Source organism: Dasypus novemcinctus, chromosome 13 (genome assembly GCF_030445035.2).
Source record: "Dasypus novemcinctus isolate mDasNov1 chromosome 13, mDasNov1.1.hap2, whole genome shotgun sequence".
In the NCBI taxonomy this organism is placed as follows: Eukaryota; Metazoa; Chordata; class Mammalia; order Cingulata; family Dasypodidae; genus Dasypus; species Dasypus novemcinctus.
The window spans coordinates 107308706-107332494 of record NC_080685.1 but is presented as its reverse complement, the minus strand read 5'-3'; the positions used below and the strand labels follow the sequence as shown (position 1 = coordinate 107332494).

The 23789-nt window shown below is 38.1% G+C and overlaps 2 protein-coding genes across 4 annotated transcripts in view; both read right to left on the bottom strand.

Moving 5' to 3' along the window:
* The window catches only part of MARK1 (microtubule affinity regulating kinase 1), a 152371-nt gene that overhangs the window by 110133 nt on the left and 18449 nt on the right, over positions 1–23789 (bottom strand). The gene's annotated exons all lie outside the window — the stretch shown is intronic.
* MTNAP1 (mitochondrial nucleoid associated protein 1) lies at positions 8429–15194 on the bottom strand. The gene is given in 3 exon segments (XM_071207770.1): positions 8429–9975; positions 9977–10849; positions 15117–15194. Coding segments are annotated over 3 exon segments (1449 nt in total). The 3' UTR covers positions 8429–9477.

Here is a 23789-nt window from a genome sequence, read left to right as displayed (position 1 = left end):
CTCACAGCAGTGGGGAAGGGGCATGGAGCTTCATCGGTCTCTCTAGGCAATGACAGATGGTCTTGGCCTGCATGGCTTGGATTACTGCACATGGCTGTGGTTCTGTCCTGACCCTGGCAGGGGAAAAAGGTGGAAGAAGCTTCATTGGTTCCTGGGGCAACACGGGCAACTTCAGCCTCCACAGCTTACAGTACCATCCTCACCCTCAGCTACCACTCCACCTCCAGTAAGGGAGAAAGGGCAAGAAAGAGATGAAAATGAGCTGAAAAAATTCAGACTGCCTAAACATGAGTCCCTATAATGTTCAAAAATAGGTTGAAGCAAGTATCAAAATATGGCTGTAGCACAAAGCTAATCAAATAGAAAGCCCTAGACTAAAGAGGGAAACCAAACCCAGAATAAATATATCAGGAAAATCAGATGATGAGAAATCAATAAAAATTAAAACCCATACCAAGAAACAGGAAGGTATGACCCAGTCAAAGGCACAATATAAACCTCCAGACAACATTAAGAAGTTGGGACAACTAACCACAGATGTTCAAGCAAATCTCCTTAATAAATTCAATGAGATGGCTAAAGTAACGACATCAAGAAGACACAGGGGGGGAGAGCAGTGGGAGCTCAATCAGTTGGGTGACCACCTCCCACATGGGAGGTCCTAGGTTCGGTTCCCGGTGCCTCCTAAAGAAGATGAGAGAGACAGCGAGCTGATGTGAAGGGCTGGCATGTTGAGCTGATGCAACAAGATGGAGCAACAAGAGACACAACTAGCAGGAAGTGGATGTAGCTCAAGGGATTGGGCACCTCCCTCCCACATGGGAGGTCCTGGGTTTGGTTCCTCATGCCTCCTAAAAGAAGACAAGTAGACACAGAGCACACAACAAACAGATACCGAGAGCAGATAGCAAGTGCAAACAATGAGGGAAGGGGAGTATAAATAAATATATATTTTAAAAAAGACACTGGTGAGCACAAAGAACTTGAACGCATACATAGAAAAATAGCAGAAAGAAATACTGCCAGCCAAGAATCTTAAATCTGGCAAGATTGTCTTTCAAAAATGAGGACAAGCTTAGCATATTCACAGCTAAACCGAAACTGAGAGAGTTTGTAACCAAGAAACAGCTTTACAGGAAATACTAAAGGGGAGTGCTACAATCTGAAAAGACAAGACAGAAGAGAGAGGCTTGGCAGAGTCTAGAAATGAAGTTTATCAATAAAAGTAACAACATAAAAAGAGTGATGAAAATAAGTATAAAAGAGTGGTGAAAATAAGATATGACAGATAAATCCCAAAGGTCAAATGGGTGAAAAAGAACATTGAATGTTAATGGCTCAAACTCCCCAGTCAAAACAGACTGACAGAATGGATAAGAAAATATGAGCCATCCAACACTATTGACAAGAGACTCACCTTAGACCCAAGGACATACACACACACACACAAAGTGAAAGGCTGAAAGTTAAAGCCTGAAGGTGAAAAGCTAGAAAAAGACATTCCACACAAGCAGTAACCAAAAAAAAAAAAAAAAAGCTGGGGTAGCTATATTTATATCAGATAAAACAGACTTTAAAAGTAAAGCTGTTATTAGAGACAAGGACATCATATATTAATAAACAGGGCAATATACCAAGAAGAAAATAACAATAATAAATGTATATGCATTTAATGAAGGTGACCCAAATTACCTGAGGCAAACACTGGCAAAAATGGAGAAATAGATGTCTCTACAATAATAGTTCACAGAAAAATAAAAAGGAAAAAAAAGGGAAATAAAAATGGTTCTTGAACACACAAAAAAGTTCAACCAACTAAGATAAATACAACGAGGAACTGTTTTTTACACAAAAGATCAGCAAGGTCAAAAGTCTGAAAAATACTCTGGTGGTAAGGGTGTCTCTGAATAGCGTAAAGAAGACAGACAAGGGAAGCAGACTTGGCCCAATGGATAGGGCATCCGCCTACCACATGGGAGGTCAATGGTTCAAACCCCGGGCCTCCTTGACTCGTGTGGAGCTGGCCCATGCGCAGTGCTGATACGTGCAAGGAGTGCTGTGCCACACAGGGGTGTCCCCCACATAGGGGAGCCCCATGCGCAAGGAGTGCGCCCCATAAGGAGAGCCGCCCAGCGCGAAATAAAGTGCAGTCTGTCCAAGAATGGCGCCGCACACATGGAGAGCTGACACAACAAGATGACGCAACGAAAAGAAACGCAGATTCCCACTGCCGCTGATAAGGATAGAAGCAGTCACAGAAGAACATACAGCGAACGGACACAGCAGACAACTGGGGGTAGGGGAAGGGGAGAGAAATTAAAAAAAAAAAAAGCAGACAATATAAAAATAGACAACAGTTATTAATAAGAATTTTAGTGATGAATACACATGAAGAATAAACATTTTCAACATGTTAAACCCCAGAGAAGGTAAATTTAAATCAGAGCATGTAAATTTAAATTGATAATATCTTTGTCCCAAGAGATTGACAAAGAATTGAAACATAACACAATGTTAAACATTTTAGTGCAAATTTGAAAAACATGGTAGTGGGAATGTTAATCCATAAATAAAAAGAAGTCTGGAAACAAATATAACAATCTTAATAGCTACTAGTACTAGATGATAGAAATATGGATCTTTCATTATTCTTTGTACTTTTCTGTATTTTTAAAAAAATTTAATTTCTCAAAAACATTAAACACTGAATTGGAGGTCAGTGCATAAAGACAAAATATAGGATACACTGAGAATTTTTAAAGTGAAGGAAGAAAGAGAAAAAAAGTCAGAAGTTTGAGGAGACCAAAGTGTCAACAGAGGGATTTTATTATTTTTAAAATGGGATATACTATGTGTTTTTCCAACTCATGACCCACAATGAGTGTGAAGTCTATTTAGCTGGTCATTATTGCATTGTTTAATAGAATCTGTGTAGAAAAGAGTAAACACAGTAGGCTTGAGAATGATATCCTTAGAAAGTCCTATGTGCAACTTGGTTCCTGGTTGACACATGGAAACTTTACTGGTAAACAGTTCCCTACACAGATATAAAACTTTCCAAATGATAAGACTGGAATTGTGCCTAAACTGTCCATGAAAAAAAAAATGTGGTTTAGGCTGAACACCTAACTTTCTTCTGGGAGCCTGGAATTTTGGTACTTGCTAGGTATAAGGTACCTACATGACCAGTCTCCAGTAAAAACCTACAGTAGAGCGGGTGGAGCTGAGCGGTTGAGTGCATGCTTCACATGCATGAGGTTCTTGGTTCAATACCAGGTACCTCCTTGAAAACAAAACAAAACAAAACAAAACTACGGCACTGAGCCTAATGAGCTTCCCAGGTACACAACACTTCACACGTGTTGTTACCACTCATTCCTGGAGGAATCAAGCACATCTTATGTGACTCTACTGGGAGAGAACTCCTGGAAGCAGTGTGTGCCTGGTTTTCTGCTGGGCCTTACCCCATAAGCATTTTCTTTTACTAATTTTTCCCTTTCACTGTAATAAATCTCAGCTGTGAGTACAAATACTGAGTCCTGTGAGTTCTTCTAGTGAATCACTGAACCCAGAGGACCCCTGACACGGAATCTTATGATAAACCATCATACATAGGATAACTTTTATATTTTCTTTGACTTTTGTTTCAGTTATATATTCAGATTTGTATACTGGGTCATGAAGTGAAGCACATAGTTAAGTTCTAAAGATATTCTGTTCATAAATCCTATCAAAGTGCACCATTAAAAATTATGTGCAGTCCCCTTCTGTCCAATGTAATGATTATTACCCTGAATTCTATTAACATTGCTATTCATAATTTTAATTTTCCTGCTATGTGTTTCCTTTTATTTCCACTCTTTTCTTTTACATTTTGTCTTTTTTGTGTCATGGTAAAGACCATATTCTTGGATTTCATTGACAGAGACTAGGGGAGGGTTCTTAACCTATTTTGTTCTCAGACCCCTTTACCAGTCAGGTGGAAACCCCTTACTAAGTCCACGCTATACTCCATATTACTTAATAAATATAATCACACCCACGCCAACATGTCCCCACAAGAATAGTGTTTTTTTTGAATTTCAATTCAAGCTCATGGACCCCTAGTTAAGAACCCCTGCACTAGAAAGAAGGTAGGTCACCTCAGTATCTTTTAAACTGGGTTTAACTTGCTACATTCATTGCAATTACTGACATATGTGGACTTATTTCTGAGTTTTGTTAGTTTATGTGTTTTCTCTTTGCTAGATTCACTGAATTTCCTTTGTTCTTATTTTCTGCTTTAGTGATTAGGAAGCATTATCCTGTTTCTTTTCTACTATTAGACATTTTTAAATTTATAAAGGTAAAAAGTCAAGGAGCAGTAGGCTTGCAAATTGGAATTAGCAAGGGCAGACAATGCCCCTTAGAAGTTTAGCTTTGAAGAAGAGGCAACAGCATGGCAGTTAGAGGAGAAAAAGGGGTGGGCTTTAGGGAGGCTATTGTTTATTTACGTGTTTTAAGATGGGAGAGACTTGAACATGGTTAGATGCCAAGGGTAGATCCAACATAGAGAAAGCCTTTGAAGAGACAGAAGAGAGAAAGTAAAGTTCCTGAAAGGTGAAAAGTACATTCAGAGCACAGATGGAGATATTGACCTTAAGTAGGAAAAAAATACACCTCTTCTACAAGTAGAGAGGAAGACATATCAGGACTAGATCTAGAAAGGTGTATATAATATAATAGTTATAAAGTTGAGGGGTTTCCAATTTGATGGCTCTTAATTTTTCGTATAAAGTTACCTGCTAAGTGTAAGGAGGGGCCTTAGAGGTTTGAGGAGAGTAGAAAAGATTTGAAATAATTTCTGTAGAGTGGGCAAATGAGCAAACAGTTCTATCCATCTGCCCCACGGGATCTAAGCCCTCTCAATCGGACATCACCATCCCCAAATCCTCGAGATTGAGGAATGAACAAACATAGGGTGGAAAGCAACTAAGGACTAAAGTAGACATAATTATTCTAGCAATGGAAGAACATGTATGGCTGATATAAAGGCAGTGGCCACCAGAGGTTCTGAGGAGAAGGAGAGGGAAGAATAGATATAACATGGGGGCATTTTTGGGACACTGGAATTGTCCTGCATGACATTACAATGATGGACACAGGCTGTTATACATTTTGTCAAAATCAGTTAAATTGTGTGAGGAAAGGTGTAAACTGGAATGTAAACTATGGTGCCTGGCTAATATAATGCTTCAATGTGTTCATAAAAAATAAAATAAAAGTGTTCATCAATTTTAACAAATGTACCACACTAATGAAAAATATTGTTAGTGTGGGAAAAAGGTGGGGTGGGGTATATGGGAATTCCCTCTATTTCTGATGTAACTTTTTATGTAATCTAAAGTTTCTTTAAAAATAAAAATATGTATTTTAAAAATTCGATAGAAAAAAAAAGTTTGTTAAGCTACTAGGGCGACTGGGCAGTACAGATAGTCTAGTTAAGATTGGTGAACATGAATTTATTATGACTCCAATCTGTCCAGATGTGTCACTCATTTCACAGGCAGATTACTGAGAAAGCGGGCAGATGAGTCCATCCTGGTCTGCAGTTCTGCCAAACAGGCAACAACAAAGCAAAAGCAGCAAGATGAGTTAAGTTACTGGCTGGTTAGTGAAATGATGTTATCTTTCACTAATTTCAGCTGGTTAGACAAGGAAAGAAAGACAAAAACAAACTTATGAACTAACGGATAGGGAGAAGATGAGGCAAAATATAGTGAATGGTCTGATGAGCTGAAAGTTATAGCCAGAATAGCTGAGGAAGCTGCTGGAATGCCAGGTACTTAACAGAGATTGGGTGAATAGATAAGTGATGGACATGAAGTATAGCAGGTTAGGATGCTACCAGTATAGAATGTTTTTTTGACATAAAGAATTGTACTGGATTTTTTTCAGATTTTTATAAACACATGCCTATTCTATACCAGAAATTTTTTTAGAAAACATTTTTTCTTTATTAGAGAAGTTGTGGGTTTACAGAACAACCATGCATAAAATACAAGAGTCCCATACACTACCCCCCCACTCACACCTTGCATTGGTATGGAACATTTGTTAGAATGATAACACATTTTAATAATTGGACCATTAACTAAAGTCTGTGATGAACTTTTAGGGTTGTTTGTGCAGTGTAGTTCCATGGATATATATTTTTTAAAATTTTGTTACCACATATACAACTTAACACTTCCCCTTTTAATCATATTCAGACATATATTTCAGTGCTGTGAACTACATTCACAATGCTGTGCTACCATCATCACCATCCACTGTCAAACATTTTCATCATTCCAAACAGGAAAGCTGTATTTTAAAGCCTCAGCTTATTCCTACCCCAACCCCTGGTGACATATATTCTAGTTCCTTACTCTATGAGTTTGCCTATTCTAACGGTTTCAAATCAGTGAGATAACACTATATTCATCCTTCAGTGTCTGGCTTATCTGACTCAACATGAGGTCTTCAAGTTTCATCCATGTTATTGCACTTATCAGGAATTCATTGCTTTCTACAGCTTAATAAAATTCCATTGTATTAATATACATTTTATTTATCCATTCATCGGATGATGGACACTTGGGTTGCTTCCATCTTTTGGCAATTGCTGCTATGAAAATCAATGTGCAAATATCTGTTCAAATCCCTACTTTCAGTTCTTCTGGGATTGCCAGGTAATACGATAGTTCATAATGGTAGTTAGCATGGTAGTTCTGTAACTCCAAACTGTCTTCCCCAGTGGCTGTACCATTTTGCATTGCTGCCAGCAATGAATAAGCATTCATTTCTCTGTATTTTAACATTTATTATTTTCTGATTTTTTAAACAGCAGCCATTCTCATGGCTGTGACATAGTATCTCATGGTTTTGATTTGCACTTCCCTGATGGCTAATAATGTTGAGCATCTTTTCATGTGTTTTCTGGCCATTTGTAGATCTTCTTTGCATATATCTATTCAAGTCTCATGCCCATTATTTAATTGGATTGTTTGCCTTTTTGTTGTTGAGTTGAAGGATTTCTTTATATATTCTTGATATTAAACCATTATTGAATATGTAGTTTCCAAATATTTTCTCCCATTAAGTAGACTGTCATTTTACTTTCATGATCATTTTACTTTCATGATAAAGTCCCCCATGCACAAAACTTTTTAATTTTGATGAGGTCCCATTTTTCTATTTTTCCTTTTGTTGCTTGTGCTTTGGATGTAAAGTCTAAGAAACCATTGCCTAATTCAAAGTTCTTTCCTACAGATGCTTTCCTACATTTCCTTCTAGGAGTTTGATAATTCTGCCTCTTATATTTAGGTTTTTGAAGTTGATTTTCATAGATGGTATGAGCTAGGGGGGGGTTCTCTCTTTTTTTTTTAATGGAGATGCAGTTTTCCCAGAACCATTTTATGTTGAAGAGACTATGTTTCTCAATTGAATGGTCTCCCCGCTATCCCATCAAAAATCAGTTGGCCATAAATATAAGGGTTGATTCCAAAGCTCAAGGTTTGATCCATCAGTCTTATGTCTGCCCCTCTGCCAATACCATGCTATTTCGATTACTGTGGCTTTATAAAAAGTTTTAATATCAGCAAGTTTAAGGACACCAACTTCATTCTTCTTTTTCAAGATGGCTTTAGGTATTCAGGGCCCCTTACCCTTACATATAAATTAGATAATAGGCCTTTCCATTTCCACAAAGATGGCTGTTGGAATTACTTTTGATTGGGATTGCACTGAATCTATAAATTGCTTTGGGTAGGATGGACACCTTAACAACATTTAACATTCCGATCCATGATCATGGAATGTCCTTCCATTTACTTAGGTCCTCTTTGATTTCTGTTAGCAATGTTTTATAGTTTTCTGTGTACATATCCTACACACGCTTGGTTAGATTTACTCCTGGATACCTGATCTTCTAGTGGATATTGTGAATGGAATTTTTTTCTTGATTTCTTGTTCTGATTATTCATTGTTTGGGTATAGAAACCACTACTGATTAGGAGGTGTTGATATTTTACTGAGTTTTTAGTTCTAGGAAATTGGTTTTTGGTTTTTCAGGATTTTCTGTAGATAGGATCATATTATCTGGAAATAAGGAAAGTTTCACTTCTTCCTTTATAATCTACATGCCTTGTATTTCTTTCTCTTGCCTACTCTCACAAAAAAAATTCTAGTTCAATGTTGAATGAAAGGGTGACAGTGGACATCCCTGTCTTGGTCTGGATCTTAGAGGGAAAGCTTTCAGTCCTTCCATATTATATAGGATGTTAGCTGTGGGTTTTTCATATATCTCCTGTATTAGTCAGCCAAAGGGGTGCTGATGCAAAGTACCAAAAATCCGGTGGTTTTTATAAAGGGTATTTATGTGGGGTGAAAGCTTACATTGCAAGGCCCTAATGAGTCCAACTCAACACTGCTTTCTCACCAAAGTCTGTTGCCATGTGGTGAAGCAAGATGGCAGGCGATCTCTGCCTGGTCTCTCAGGCCTTCTCTGCTGCTCAGGTGCTCTGTTCTCTTTGGCTGCAAACTATCAGGCAAATGGCTCATCTCTTTTCCCAGGGCTTTAGCTGTTTGAGCCTTCTCCTTTCTGTCACATGGCAGGACCAAAATGACCAACCTTTCTCCTCTTCCATGTGTCTTCCTGAGTGTCCGTTTATACAGGCCCACCAAGGAGGCAGGACTCAATTAGAGTCATGCCCTACTGATGTGGTCAAATCAAAAGCCCTGAATTGATTTAATCAACTAAACTTAAAACCTTCTAATTTAATACAATCAAAGGGTATTACAACCCAGCAGAACAGACCAATTTACAAACATAATCTTTCTCTAGGGTATTCATAAATACTATCAAACTGCCTCATCCCCTATGTCCTGTTAAGAAAGTTTCCCTCTATTCCTAGTTTTCTAAGTGGCTTCATCAAGAGGTGGTGCTAGATTCTGTCAAATGCCTTTGATGCAATAATTGAAAGGATCATGCAGTATATGGGGTGTATTACATTAATTGATTTTCTTATGCTGAACCACCCTTGCATAACAGGGATAAATCCCACTTGATCATGGAGAATAATTCTTTTTTTTTTAAAGATTTATTTATCTACCCTCCCCCTGACCTTCCCTCTGTTGTCTCCGTTTACTGCGTGTTCTTCTGTGCTGCCTGTATTCTCATTAGGCAGCTCCAGGAATCGACCCTGGGACCATGTGGAGTGGACAGAGGTGATCATTATCTTGCACCACCTCAGCTCCCTGATCTGCTGCATCTCTTATGATCACTCCTCTGTGTCTCTTTTTTTTTTTTTTAGACTCCAATAATTTCATTATTTTCATTCCCTTTCACTGCCCCAAGTTCAATTTTAAATTAATTATGTACTGCGATCGTCTCCACCGTACTCTCCTTGAAGGTCGAAAGCTTTCGTAAGTGCGTAAGTGGTGTCTAGGCCAACATTACTTGCGCCAGCGTTGCAGCTTCAGATGCCTGAAACTCCAGTTACAACAGAGGGCGAAGTATCCTGTAAAGAGCAGCGTGATGCCACCAACTCTGTTCCTCTTTAGAGTCCTGTTGAACCTGGTCCACCCTTTTTGTACAGCTCCCAGGAGCCTCATTAGAGAGAATTTGTAAGTTGTAAGCCTGGCGGAGGGTTCCAAAATCCTTACATCCGTTGATCTTCTTTCCAACAAAGGTACTTGTGAAAGTCTTGACCCCTGGCGAATGATGAGCTGAGGCTTCTGGGCCATTGCATTCCAGTAATGAGGTCTTCCTGGCAATACCCCTAGTCCCAGATAACTAGGGTAGAGTTCTGGAAACCATTCTAGCCCCATGGAGCTGGGTTGGGTCCTTCTGTTAGCAACATCAACATGATTGGTGAAGGAGTTTTTAGAAGCATGACGTCGGGTCAAATTTAATGACTGCTGGCATCCAATGTGTAATACCTGGGACTGACGGGCCAGATTTGCGCTCAAGAGAAGTCTGTTCCTTACTCTCCAGTAATGTCTTTACATCAGTGACTCGACTATGACTGAAGGCTTCTGCTTTCTCTTCCTGAAGAAATATTACAGCCAGAGAGGCAAGACTTTGATTATTTGACTGTGATACAGAAAGAAACTCATTACAAGTTGTCTCACTCGGAGCAAACACATTAAACTTTGGTCCTTCATCTTGAGATTTCTTCTCTGTGACCAAATCATCAGTACTGAAGTTCTTAGAGTCACTGCTCCCCAAAGTCCACTCCTGCATTCCTATCACACCTGTATTTCCTTTGCTCTCATATGCATCGACTCCAAGGTTCAGTCCTTTTTCCTTGATGTCCCATGTGATGTCCTGATTCTCCTTGACTTGAATTTTACCTAATGGGCTTACTCTCCAGTCTAAAATTTGTGATTTCTGAGTCTCGGAGTTTCTTACACCAGTGGGGACTTCTGAGAGGTGATTCCTGGCTGTGGAGGCTCTCTCAGTGCTTGACCATGACGCTCTTACTGCTTTAACCCCATCACTGAGATTCACGGGAGAACCGTGATAATCACTAAGAGGCACATCTAAGAATTTTACCGGAAGCTCCTGCTGTGGTAGATCGGTGTTGTCCAATTTCAGATAAGCAGAAGTGGTAGTCTCACTAGGTAACTCTGGAGAATATTTTCTATCTTGATTTGCTGAAGAAGGTTCCACTGGGCTAACCAGTAAGGCTGTTTCAGATTCTGAAAGATTACTTCTACTTTCCCATGACTTAGGCACATCTTTGGCAAGTTCACTTTCTGGAAAGGTGTTTTCTGATGCATAAAACTCAGCCTTCCTCTCGCCTTGAGCTCTTCTAGGAGGATGCTAACTTTGAGGTTCTTTCTTTTGAATCCCCATGTTTCACAATCATCAGTTCGGTCCCTCGTTTTTTCTGAAAGCTCTCCTGCTGCTTCCAGCGGAGAGGAGGAGATCGCCGGGCACCTCCGCAGGCTGGAGCCGGATTCCCTGAAATGTCGGGGCCGGCTGGGGACGTCGAGGGTCTCCTTCCCCACAGTCCGGGAAGACCGCGGGACCCCATGTGCTCCCCTCTCACTGCAAGACTGGCTCCTCTCCCCCAGACCTGGGACGTGGGCCACAGGAAACAGTCCTGTCGTTTGTGACTCACCCCAGAGCAGCGTCCTAACCCCCAAACCCAAAAAGTCCTGGAAGCCCCCAGAAGAAACCCCCTCTGTGTCTCTTCTTGTTGTCATCTTGCTGTGCCAGCTCTCCGCATGGGCCAGCACTCCTGCATGGGGGCAGTACTCTGTGCAGGACAGCACTCCACACTGGCCAGCGCTTTGCGTTGGCCACCTTGCCACATGGGCCCGCTTGCCTTCACCAGGAGGCCCTGGGCTTCAAACTTGACCTTCTAATGTTAGACAGGAGCCCAATTACTTGAGCCACATCTGCTTCCCTAATTCTTTTAATATTATGTTGGAGTCAGTTTCCTACTATTCTGTTGAAAATTTTTGCATCTATATTCAAAAGTATCTTTATTCTCTTCAATTCTTGGAAGAATTTGAGCAGGGTTGGTGTTAAAAATATTCTTCAAAAGTTTGGTAAAATTTTTCTATGACGCCATCTCGTTCTGGACTTTTCTTTGTTTGGAGATTTTTGATAACTGATTCAATCTCTTTCCTAGTTATTGATCCGCTGAGACCTGTTCTTTTTTATTGAGTCTGTATACATAGTTTGTGATTCTAGGAATTTGTCCATTTCATCTAGGTTATCTAATTTATTGGCATACAGTTGTTCATATTATACTATTAAAGTCTTTTTTATTTCACTGCATTCAGTAATAACATCCCTCATTTCATTTCTGATTTTAGTTATTTGTGTCCTCTTTTTCTCTTAAATCTAGCTAAAGATTTGTCAATTTTACTGATCATTTCAAAAAACGAACTTTAGCTTTGTTGAGTCTCTTTATTGTGTTTTTGTTTTCCACTTCATTAATCTCTGCTCTAACCTTTGTTATTTCTTTCCTTCTCCTTGCTTAGGGGTTTGGTTTGCTCTTCTTTTTCTAATTCTTCTAGTTTTAAGGTTAGGTCTCTGATTTGAAGTCTTTCTTTTTTTAACGTAGGCCCTTAGAGCTATAAATTTCCCTCTCAGCACTGCATTTACTGAATCCTATAACTTTTGCTATGTTGTATTTCCATTTTCATTTGACACAAGATGATTCCTATTTTCCCTAGTAATTTCCTTTTTCACCCATTGGTTGTTTAAGGGTACATTAATTTCCACTCAGTAGGAAAATAAGCAAAGGATATGTACAGATAGCTCACAAAAACTACAGAGACCATGGTTTTTAAACATATTAAAAGACAGTCAATCTTAATTGTTAGTGAAATACAAATTAGGACTAGAATGAAATACTATTTATAATTAAATTGGAAAAAATTAGCATTTGGTAGCATTTTTTGGTGGAGGAGTAGAAATAGGCACACTCGTGTGAAAACTGATACAAACCTTACATATGGCAGCTTGTTGATATCTATTTTTAAATCTTACCATCTTGGGATTAGAAATTCCAGTTCTAGTAATTTATTCTGGAGATATAATAAAATATGAGCACAAAGATGAATGCATACAAAGATATTTATTGCAGCATTGTTTTCAATAACAGATTGGGAACATGCATAAATGTCCTTTATTTATGTAAGTATATTTGGTAAATACGTGTGCATGAATCCACATACTTCAATAAGCAAAGAATATCTCCACAAATTTACACAAGAGACTAGTGTAAGTAGTTATCTCTAGGGAGATAAACTAGGGGACTAGGAAACAGGTGAAACAGGAGAAGAGAGAATAGTTTCTATTGTATCTTTTTAAATATTTGGAATGTTTACTATATACACATATATTAACTGCTCATTATAAAGAGAGAAATGATTTTTAAAGATTTGCCTAAGAGAATGTACAAAGGAAAGTGGGAACCAGCATTTATTGAATGCCAACTATGTAGCATACATTTTCAACTCATAAATGAGTTGAAAATTTTACCCAAATTCAAGCTAATATTTAGTAGCATTACTGGAATTCAAACTCAGATGTTGATGCTATAACTTTCAAGTTTTTAAAAATTAAAATTTGAAGTGGGGCTTTGGAGGCAATGTAGAATGATGGCACATATTTCCTACCTCCTTCTTTAGAAGCCCCTAAGATTAAACTGTTGGAAAGAAAGAAATTGTAATATAGTAAGAATATAGCCACAACATCATTCCTCAAACTTCAAATTAAATAAAAAATGTTAAGTGAATGGTTTTAGAGGTCCCTTACTAATAACCTCTAACTGGAGGAAATGAGACAGGTCTATTGCAGGCACAGGAGAAGTGGTAAGCAGGTTATTAAGCACCTGGAAGAACCGTATGGTATTATCATCATCTTAACTTTCTCTGATTCAGCTACCAAAGTAATTAAAAATAATAGCAAATCTGCCCATTCTAGAAAGAAAGGTCAAAATCCAAGGAGTATTCTTCCGTGGGTTGGATGTGACCCTAAAACCCTTAAAATTTAGTGAAAGTGTTCTAAGTCAATACTCTCCTTAGGTGTATTGACCAGATGCCTTCTATGTCAGCCCCCACTATAATCTCTATATCTTTATCACCTACCACTTCCCGCTAGCTGCTTTAGAATTGAAAAGAGACTAGGAACTACTCATAACAGCTGTCAGCTAAGTTTATTTCCATGTAATGGGCAGTAAATCAAGAAGAATTCACCTACATTATTCCTGAGTAAATATCAAGTCTAGATAAAATTCCCCATTCAAAGGATAAATTAAATACAAAAGATGGTACCTAGACACTAAATGAAGAAATCACTGTGGAACTTTAGGTAAATCTACACTACAACATATATAAACATTTGCTTACACTTCCAAAAATAAAGCAATCACAAAAATAAAAAAAGTAGAAGGATAAAAGGAAAACTTGTAACAATGGTTACTTATGCAGAAGGTAGGAAGGGATTAGGAATGAGGGGACAAGGAGGGAAGCAAGTCTTCTCTGAATACATTTTGGTACACAGTTTCAGTTTAGAAAGTAGGTAAATATTTTAAACACTTAAAAATAAAATAAAAACAAAGAACAATTATCTGAATATGTAAAACAAAATAAAATAAATAAATTTTATATGTCAAATTGGTGATATAACCAGAGAGAAAAAATTTATTTTAAGTGACTGCATATCATTAGTCCAATATATTCTTAGACAAAGAAATCTTGAATATTATTCAGTAGTCTTATTAATGATAAAATTATTCCTTTGAGAATAGTATATATACATAAATATGATAAAATAAATGTGTTATTATAAAATTTTTCAGTATAAAATCAAAGAAAAGATCTTGAAATTTGAAATAGAACTATCAGTATGAACACAAGCATTTTCACTTTAACAAAATGCCTATTTCCTGACTCCATAAAAAAGGCCTGGTTTAACAGACAATACAGTGACAATGAGAACCCTAGCACCTGCTATAGAAAAATGGCTGGTTCCAGGTCTCACGACAGATTTATAAATTGAGCCTGTGACATCTTGTGCCAGGAGCAAGAAAGCTGGTAATTATTTATGAGGTTATGTCAAAAGGGCACAGGAGCCAACCTGAAAGGGCTCCCAGTGTCACTTGGCTAGCTAGTAAGTAGCAAGCTGTCACTGAAATCCAGGGATTGTGGCTTCATGATTAATGTTCTTAACCACTATTCTAGATTATCTCTTGGAGAAATTAAATTAAAAGGGGAATAAAAATGAGAACCAAAGTCCAGAATAGGGGAAAATATCTTCCTTGGCCAACAAGCATCGTTTGAAACCAACGATCACTCCTTTCTCTTTTAAACACTTTTTTTACTTGGCTTCCAGGTATTCCTCCTACCCGAATGGACCTTTGCAGGAGGTATATTCCCCGCTTTCTCATACTGGAATGCTCCAGGGATTCAGACCTTGGTATTCTTGTCTTCTGTCTACACCACATTACTTCCTTTGATGATTTCTCCCAGTCTTACAACTTTAAATAACAGGAATATGCAAACAACTCCCAAATTTCTACCTCCAGGCTTCTCTCCCATACTCCAGACTATTCAATCCAGCTGCTAACCTGACATCTCCACTTGCACGTCTCAACATGTTCTAAACGGAACTCTTGATCTCTTTGCTCCACCATGTCCTTTGCCATCTCAGTTGATGGCAAATCCACGCCAAAAATTCTGAGATCATCCTTAACTCCCGCCCTTCTAACTCTCCCACTCTTTGTTTCTCTCTTCCTCTCATCCCACATTCAATCTGTCAGGAAATCCTTTATCTTAAAAATAAATTCAGAATCCAGCCCTCTTACCAACCCTTCTGCTACCATCCTATTCAAAGCTACCTCATTTGTCTACAGGTCTCCTTACTACTTTTTTTTTTTTTAAGATTTATTTATTTATTTCTCCCCCCTCCCTCCATTGTCTCCTCTCTGTGTCCATTCACTGTGTGTTCTTTTGTGTCTGCTTCTATTCTCATTAGGCAGCTCCAGGAACTGATCCTGGGACCTTTTGGAGTGCGAGAGAGGTGATCATTCTCTTGCACCACCTCAGCTTCCTGATCTTCTGCATCTCTTATTATTTCTCCTCATATCTCTTTTTGTTGCGTCATCTTAGTGGGCCAGCACTCCTGCATGGGGCAGCAGTCCTGCGCATACTCCACACAGGCCAGCACTCCGTGTGGGCCAGCACTCTGCATGGGCCAGCTTCCTTCCACCAGGAGGCCGTGGGAATCAACACTGCCATTTTTGGAAGGAGGGCATGTATGTTTGCTTGTATAGGCATAAAGCATCTCTGGAAATAAACTCAAGAAATTAGGAAACAGGCTGGGAAGAAGACTTTTTACTTTTTAAATTGTCACCTATTTGAATGTATTACCTCTTAAAATTTTCACCTATTTGAATGTATTGCCTGTCACCAAACATATTTTAACAAAATGAAAGCATATTAAGTAGTTTCTATTAGTGATGAGCAAATTAGATTATGCCTGAATTTATTCACCAAATATTCACTGAATACCTACTATATGCTGACCATTATTCTTCAATTTCATTATTTATTTATTAATGGATGCTCTTGTCATATGTACATTCAAATCACATTTCCTGAGCCTGGCGAGCATGGTATATTTACATTCATTTGTATTACCTCCTTAAAAAAAATAAAAATAAAACAAAACCAGCCTGGGAATGGTTTATTCTCAGTAAATTGCTCGATCAATAATAATTTCAAGAGCCTAAATAGATCCAAAGCAGAAAATTCTAGCATTTAGAGTTATGGTGAATGTTGTTATTCAGTATTATCCATTTAGTAGCTCAATCAAGACAAAGTAGTAAATATTTATTATTTAAATGGTGCTTCTCTCATCTGGCTGTTCCTTCCCAATTTTGTCCAAACTCTCACTATGAGCAGAATATACTGGCAACTACTACAATCTCTGAAAAAAAGGAATACTATTATTACCAGTCCAATAATAACAGAAGCTATCATTTACTTAACACTGACAATGTTGTCTGCATTAACTGCTTTATTTGATGATTTTGTTTAATCCTCACCGTAAGCTTAAGAAGCTGATAATATTACTCATATTATGGATGAGAAATGAGAAGTTTGGAAAGTAAAACAAATTATGACTGGTAATACAGCTAATAAACAGCAGTTTCTGGAGTCAAACCTCGTTCTGCCTCCTTTCAAAACCTATACTCTTCACTAGAATCCTTTGCTATCTCCACAAACTTTCCTCACATCCCAATATCACCAGTCTCCGACGACAGCAAAATAAGTCCTTCAGGAACCCCTTCGGAGTTGAGTGTCTACAAAGAACATTCCCTATCAGCTCTCAGCTATGTGGTAAGTATTGCAGGGCAGGCACTGTCTCTGATGCCAAAAGCCTGTGGCTGTCCAGTTGCACCAGTAATTTAAAACAAGATGGTGAGAGGAAGAGAACAAAGATTTGATGAAATTTCTTAAGAATGTGGACAAGCGGAAATCCAACTGATATTCCTCACTGGCAACCATGACTGCGTATTCCTCCAGCAGAGGACCCAGCCAGAGCTTCTGGGCTGGGGAAGAACTTGCTTCCGCCCAGTCCCACTTACATTTTGTTGCCCCAAATGCGCCACTCTGTAGTAGATCCAAGACCCAGGGCTCCCAAATAGCCGGCCCTCACAGAAGAGTGCAATTGCAAACACACTGTCATCTTTCAGTGTTTTCCTCTGTTCCTCCAAAACATGAACGCAACTTCAACAAGTCAAGACTGTGGACCACTTGAACAAAACAAGTGTTAAAGTGCTGTTCTCTGGATGTCACCGTGGGGACAGCGGTGGCCCCAGGAGGCCCTGAATACGGTGGCCCCATTTGAGGCAGGTTGTCAGCTGATCAAGCCATCCACGGGCTCCAAGGGGTGGTCGCTGCTGAGAAAGAACTGATCATCCACGCTAGAGCTTAAATACTCAGCGAGAAAGAAAGGGGAAAATAGCTGATAGCTATGATTAAAGTACAATAATTTGCCCTTAAGTTCTTCCCATTTTTCACACCACTATTTCCTAGTTAATAAGAGGTGTTACTAACAATTCCTTACTGAAATATTAAAGTAGAACGCTACACTTTTGATTTTATATCCTTTCACATAAATAGGTAGCTGTGTATTACCTTACATTATAAAATAAGTAAGATTTTTCTACCCTAAAACAGAGAATGATAATTAAAAAAAAAAAGAGGAGAAAACATAGTCTTATAATGAAGAGAATGAGAACAAAGAAGAAATAATACTGGAGAATTTCTCTTTGGTATTTGAATAAAATGCCTTAAAGTTAAAAAAAAAAAAAAGTATTACTTCAGGTACAAGAAGCCCCTACAGTTCAGTATCACATTGTTTCATTTAGTTTAGCTGAGAATCTACAGTTGCTGAAGAAATAAACATGCTTACAGTAAATGGTTCAAAATAGTAAAGGTTAGTGGGGAAAATGAATATAGTTTCAATATGATATGGTAATTAATAAGATAGATATACTAAAAGTATTATTTTTCTATCAGTTGGAATTGTTTCTCAACATTAAAGTCATTCTCTGGTCACCTGAGTAGTAATTCAATAGATCTTCTTTTATCCACCTCATGCCATAAGGGGCCTATTTGAATAATATAGAGGAAACAATCTACATATACATCTGGACCTTCACCTTTGTAGCAATTACCACTATAATTAAATAATTAATTGTATATCTCCAGGGGACAGGAAAAGTGTTGACTCATTTGTCACACACCTCACGAAACACTTTGTATAAGAAACCTAGTATACAACAGTCTCTTGTGTATGGGATAAACAACTGAATATCCAAAAATATACAGAACTCTCACTGGGCTTCCCCCGTGCAGTATCTTACACTCATTAGAGTACACAAAGCCTTCAGTTAATAAAGATAGTTTCAATCCACATCATACAATAAAGTTACAGACCAAAAAGACATTTAAAAAAAAACAACAAAACTTCTCAATTGCTGGTATTAAATGAAGGACATACAGAACAGAGAAAAATCAAATCCATAGGCTATTGAAAAGCCATTTAATGCAATAATTTCTACTTGGTCCCTTACCAAATAGGGTTTTTAATAAATAAGCATGTAATCTGTTTTAACTTGGCAACCCCTCTCCTTTCTACTACAATTATCCAGAATTGCCTACGTACAATGAAATAAAAGGAAGACAGCACAATGAAGAAGGGGAGCTCCCAGTCTGTACAAATTGGATTACCAATTTTTTTTTTAAAACCAAAAATAGTTGGGTTTAAATAATATATTTCCTCTAAAAATATGTTTTGATCCATCATTTCCACAGACTTAATTTCAGTAGGTAAGAGAAATGGCCATAGAGTCAGACTGCCTGGTTTGAATCTTGGTACTGCTACTTACTAGTTCTGCGACTTTGGACAAGTCATTTAACCTGCATGTTCCTAAATTACCACAAGTGGAAAAGGGGATAATAATAGTTCCTATTTACTTTAAAGGGCTGTGCTCAATAACCACTCAATTGCACAGTGGGCCTTCTCTGGCTACCATTTCTAGAGGAGCCTCTGTCCAGCTTCTCTCCATCCTTTAACTCTACTATATTTTCTTTATTAAATAGCACTTCTTATTTAAAATTGTTGTTTTTTTAAAACTTGTGTTCATCTGATTTCTCTCCTAAGAGTAAAAACCTTATCTGTTTTATTAACCTCTATATTTTTTGTGCCAAGGAGCAGAGTCTGGTATATAAGTAGGAACTCAATTAATATGAGTACACAGATGAATAATACACAACATAGGGAGAGGTACTTTTTAAGCACTCAACAAATATTAGCCATTACTATTAAAGTAATTAATAACCATGGAATTTATTTTTATCTCTTTAAACAATTTTCCTCATTGTCATTGCAGGATTTATTTACATTAACTTACTGCTTGAAATGATTTCTCCTTTCACGACCATAACACAGCATGAGAAGGGATATGGGTATGGACAGAATGGTATTGAGGTGGAGAAAGCAGGAGTAGGTAAAGGGTCCCGAGCATTTAATGGAAACCCTCATCAATTGCATGGTTCTTTGGGAACCTTCAAATTCTTTAACTCATTATGGCGGAAGGTTCTACCTCATTACTGCTTTTCTTGATAATGACAGTGTTTCAAAAGGCAAACTAGGTTCCTGCCTAGGGTCTCAAATAAGCAAGGTAGGTATATATGCATATTGTGTGCATGCAAATGTATATACATATGTCGGTATACGAATGCCACACACCTGTTCTTAAAAGGACTATCTGGGTCATGTCCCTTCTATTCCTTTAGTATTAAGCTGTCCTTTTTTTTTGGTCCTTTTTTTTTTTTGGCTTTCCTTTAAGTAATTATGTTGATAGCTCATGAAGAGTTTTTCCCCACTTGGCAAACAAAAAGCTGGCAATGTCATCTCATTGCCAAAAGGTGTTTATCTTTTTTTTTTGTAACAAATTTTATCAACCCATGAAATCCCCAAATCTAGAAAACCTAGATGTAAACAGAACACAATTAACAACCACCTGGCTAAATCACAAATGCTCAATACTTGAACTTTTTATTTATTGACCCACTGTCTTTATTAACCCAAGCCAAATTTTCATTAACCATTGTCTATACTATTCCAATAGCTCTTACTTATATCTCAAAATGGACAACATTAACAAAATTTTTCTGAGCATGTGTTTGAAAGTGGTATGGACCATTCCAGGAAGTACTTAAATCTTGTCATGCATTAATATAAATACTACTATCAAACATAGCCCTCTTATGTTCTTTGTGACTCTTTTGCTTTGTACAACTCCTCTCTACATAAATCTTGCCAGAGAGAAGCAGAGAGCATTTACAGCATTTATTTGATTGCTTATCTCTTGTCTCCAATATCTTGCAATGGAATACTCAAAGCTTTCTTCAACCTCAAAACCTCTAATTCACTGACCTCTACTCATTCTCACTATTATTCATCCTTGTCATGGCCTCCTTATTTCCTTACCGGCTTATATGCATGATCCTGTTCTATTATACTCCCTGCAAATACCCTTAACTGTCCTTGTTCTCTATTCCTTCCTCCCTAATTGCTTGGCAAACCTCCACCATTGTGGAACCCAACCATCCCCACTTCTTCATGCCTGCAGTTAGCAGTTTAACATTTTTTAAATACACACAAAAGTGGGCTACCTTGTTTCACCTTAAATTTTTGGCCACAAATCCCAAATGAGGACTCACCACCACCGATAATCCTCTACACTGTTGAGTACACTCACTTTAGACCCCTCTCTAAAACTTCCATTTTCCTGCTTTCTCCTATCTCCTCAAACCTCTTACATCCCCACTTGCCAACTGATGTCTTTGCTTTATAGTTCATTAATAATACAGAAACAACCAGAGAGCCATTCAGTCATCTGCCACATCAAAACTACAGCCTACCTACAACCTTCGTGTTCTCTGCCTTCATTAAACGTCCCGGCTCTTTTCAAAGCTGAACCACCTCCAATGCTGGGGTCCCATTTAGTCTCACCTTTCTGAGGGTCTCCTCCTGTAATACTCCTGCTCATCTGCCTCATCAATTACTACTTCTCCAATGGACTTTGTCCAACAGCATATAAACATGCCCCTGTATAGCACCTTTAAAAAGAAACTGCTGCCGTGACAATGTACCCCTTTGCAACTAGTGGACTTTTTTCCTGCTTTTCTACACATGAAAATTTCATAAAAGAAGTTTCTGTAGTTGTTTGTAAGTTGCTGTCACCATTTCTCGGTCTTTGCTTCAGCTCCTTCCAACAGGATTTGTCTCCACATGGACCATCCTTGTGAAGATCACCTCTATGTCCACAAATTCAACAGCTGCAATCGACACAAATGATCTCTCTCTTTACACTCAGTTTCTGCAACACCACACACGCAGATTTTCCTGTATGAAATAGCTAGAAATATGCAAGCATGTGTAGACAAAGTAGAATACAGGTTACCAGGGGCAGGGAAAGGGGTAATGGGGAGCTAAAACATAATAGGTATAAGGTTTCTGTTTGGGGTGATGGAAAATTTTAGTAATGGATGGTGGTTAGAATAGCACAACAGAGTGAATGTGATTAATCTCACTGAATGGTATGCTTGGGAGTGGTTGAGATGGAAAAGTTTATGTTGTTTACATACTTCCACAATTCTTTTTAAAAGAGCGACTAAATACATAATGAAAATTAAAGACAATACATGATCCTAGATGGGATCTTAACAATGGAGGAGCGAAGGCCCAAAAGGAATATTATTGGGACATATGAAAAAATTGGAAAACAGATTGTATACTTTATGCCAATGTTAAATTCTTGAACTTGATCACTGTACATAAGGTAGTTACATAAGTGAATATCCTTGTTCTTATTAAATGTACATGGAAATACTGTGTGTTCAAGAGACATGATGCATATAAGCCTACTCTTGACTGTTTAGAAAACAGATAAATAGACGGACTGACAGATGGAGGAAAAGATATATAGAATGATACAGCAAATGTAGCAAAATGTTAAAATCAGTAGGTCTGGGAATCTGGAAGAGGGACATGTTAGAATTCTTCATAAAGGCTTTATATTATTTCTGCAACTGTTTAAAATTATTTCCAAAGTAAAAGCTTAAAAAAAACCCAACTCACTGAACTACGGTCATAAAATCTGTGCATTTGTAAATAAATGTCACTTCAACTTAAAACAACTACTCATCAACCTTTTATCTGATAAAATCAACACCTGTAATACAAATGTTTGGTTTTTATGTGATCACTGGATACTTGAACCCTGAAGAGAGTGAAAACCACATCACAAAGCTGAATTCTCAAAAGATACACTAACTGTTTTAAATACACATGTAAGACATGCTGGTCACACACAGAATCATATATTTACCCCTCAGGGTTGTTGTGCTGCACAACTCCAGGGCACACATTTTGCATTCTAATCCTGCACATCCTACACAGCCTCACTCAGTGGTCCCGATCTCACCTATTCTAAATGGACATTTAAACCGAGGCAGTCATTAACATGACTTATTTATAAGCAACATAGATTAGTTTGAAAAGTAAAACTACCCATGGTCAATATGAGTAATAACAACCTCTCCATATTCAACGTAACTATGGAATGGACTTAGCTAAAGAGCAGCTACATGTTTTCAGAACTCCCTACCTTATAAGGTTCTGAGTTACCATTGGCAGCTGCAAGGAAAATTTACACAAGGTTTGGAAGGTGGAAGTCTCATGACCTGGAAGTTGTTTACGCAGGTGTCACTGCAGCACAATTTAAGAGTCACAGCCCCTCAAACAATTCCCAGACATGAGCTAGTTCAAAGACTAAGAATTCTTTGAATGAATGGGAAATCAAGTGTACATCAGGAATGAATCCTGCTACATACCCAAAAATGCAAACAAGCCATTCCCTTCAAAGGGAAGTGCAGCAATATACTACGGTGACTGTGCACTGGAGATGTAGGAACAAAAACCCAAACTGCCTCCATACTAAAATAATTCCTAAAGGCCTGAAGCACCACCGTGTCCCACCAGTCAGAGAAGGGGCTTAAGAAGGTGAGATGATTAAAGAACTTTTGGACCAGGTCCATTTCACAGTGGAACCAATGGGTCCCCAAACCTGTCCTGTGGTTTTTTCCCCAGTTCTGGGGTATACGATTGGAACACACAAACTCAGCATCTGGCAGAGCCTATAATTTGGTTTCCTGGCCTGTGAAATAAAGGCTATTATATGGGAAAGAGCAAATGGAATCCATTAGAACTACACAGGCTTATCAAAATAGTAAACCAAAAGCAATATTGTTTTCTGGAGACACTGCAGAGATTACTGTCACCACTAAGAACTTAAAGAGATGCAGGGATGGTAATTCCCATCATGTTTCCCTTCCCACCACATCTCCATTCAATTCACCTGATTGGCCTGTGCAGAAGACAAATGAATCCTGGAATATGACTAAATTATCTAAACTTAAACAGGTGGGAATTCCAATTGCAGCTGCTAGTCCAGATGTTTTTGCTGTTATTTGTTTGTTTTGCTAGATCTATTCAACACACCCTCTGACACCTGACATGCAGCTACTGAGCTGGTGAATGCTTTTTTTTTTTCAAGATATCTTTTCATAAAGAACACTGGAAACAATTTGCTGCTTCATTCACCTCAAGGCTGTTTCAAACCTCCAGGCTTACGTCATAATCTAGGCCAGAGTTTCTCAAC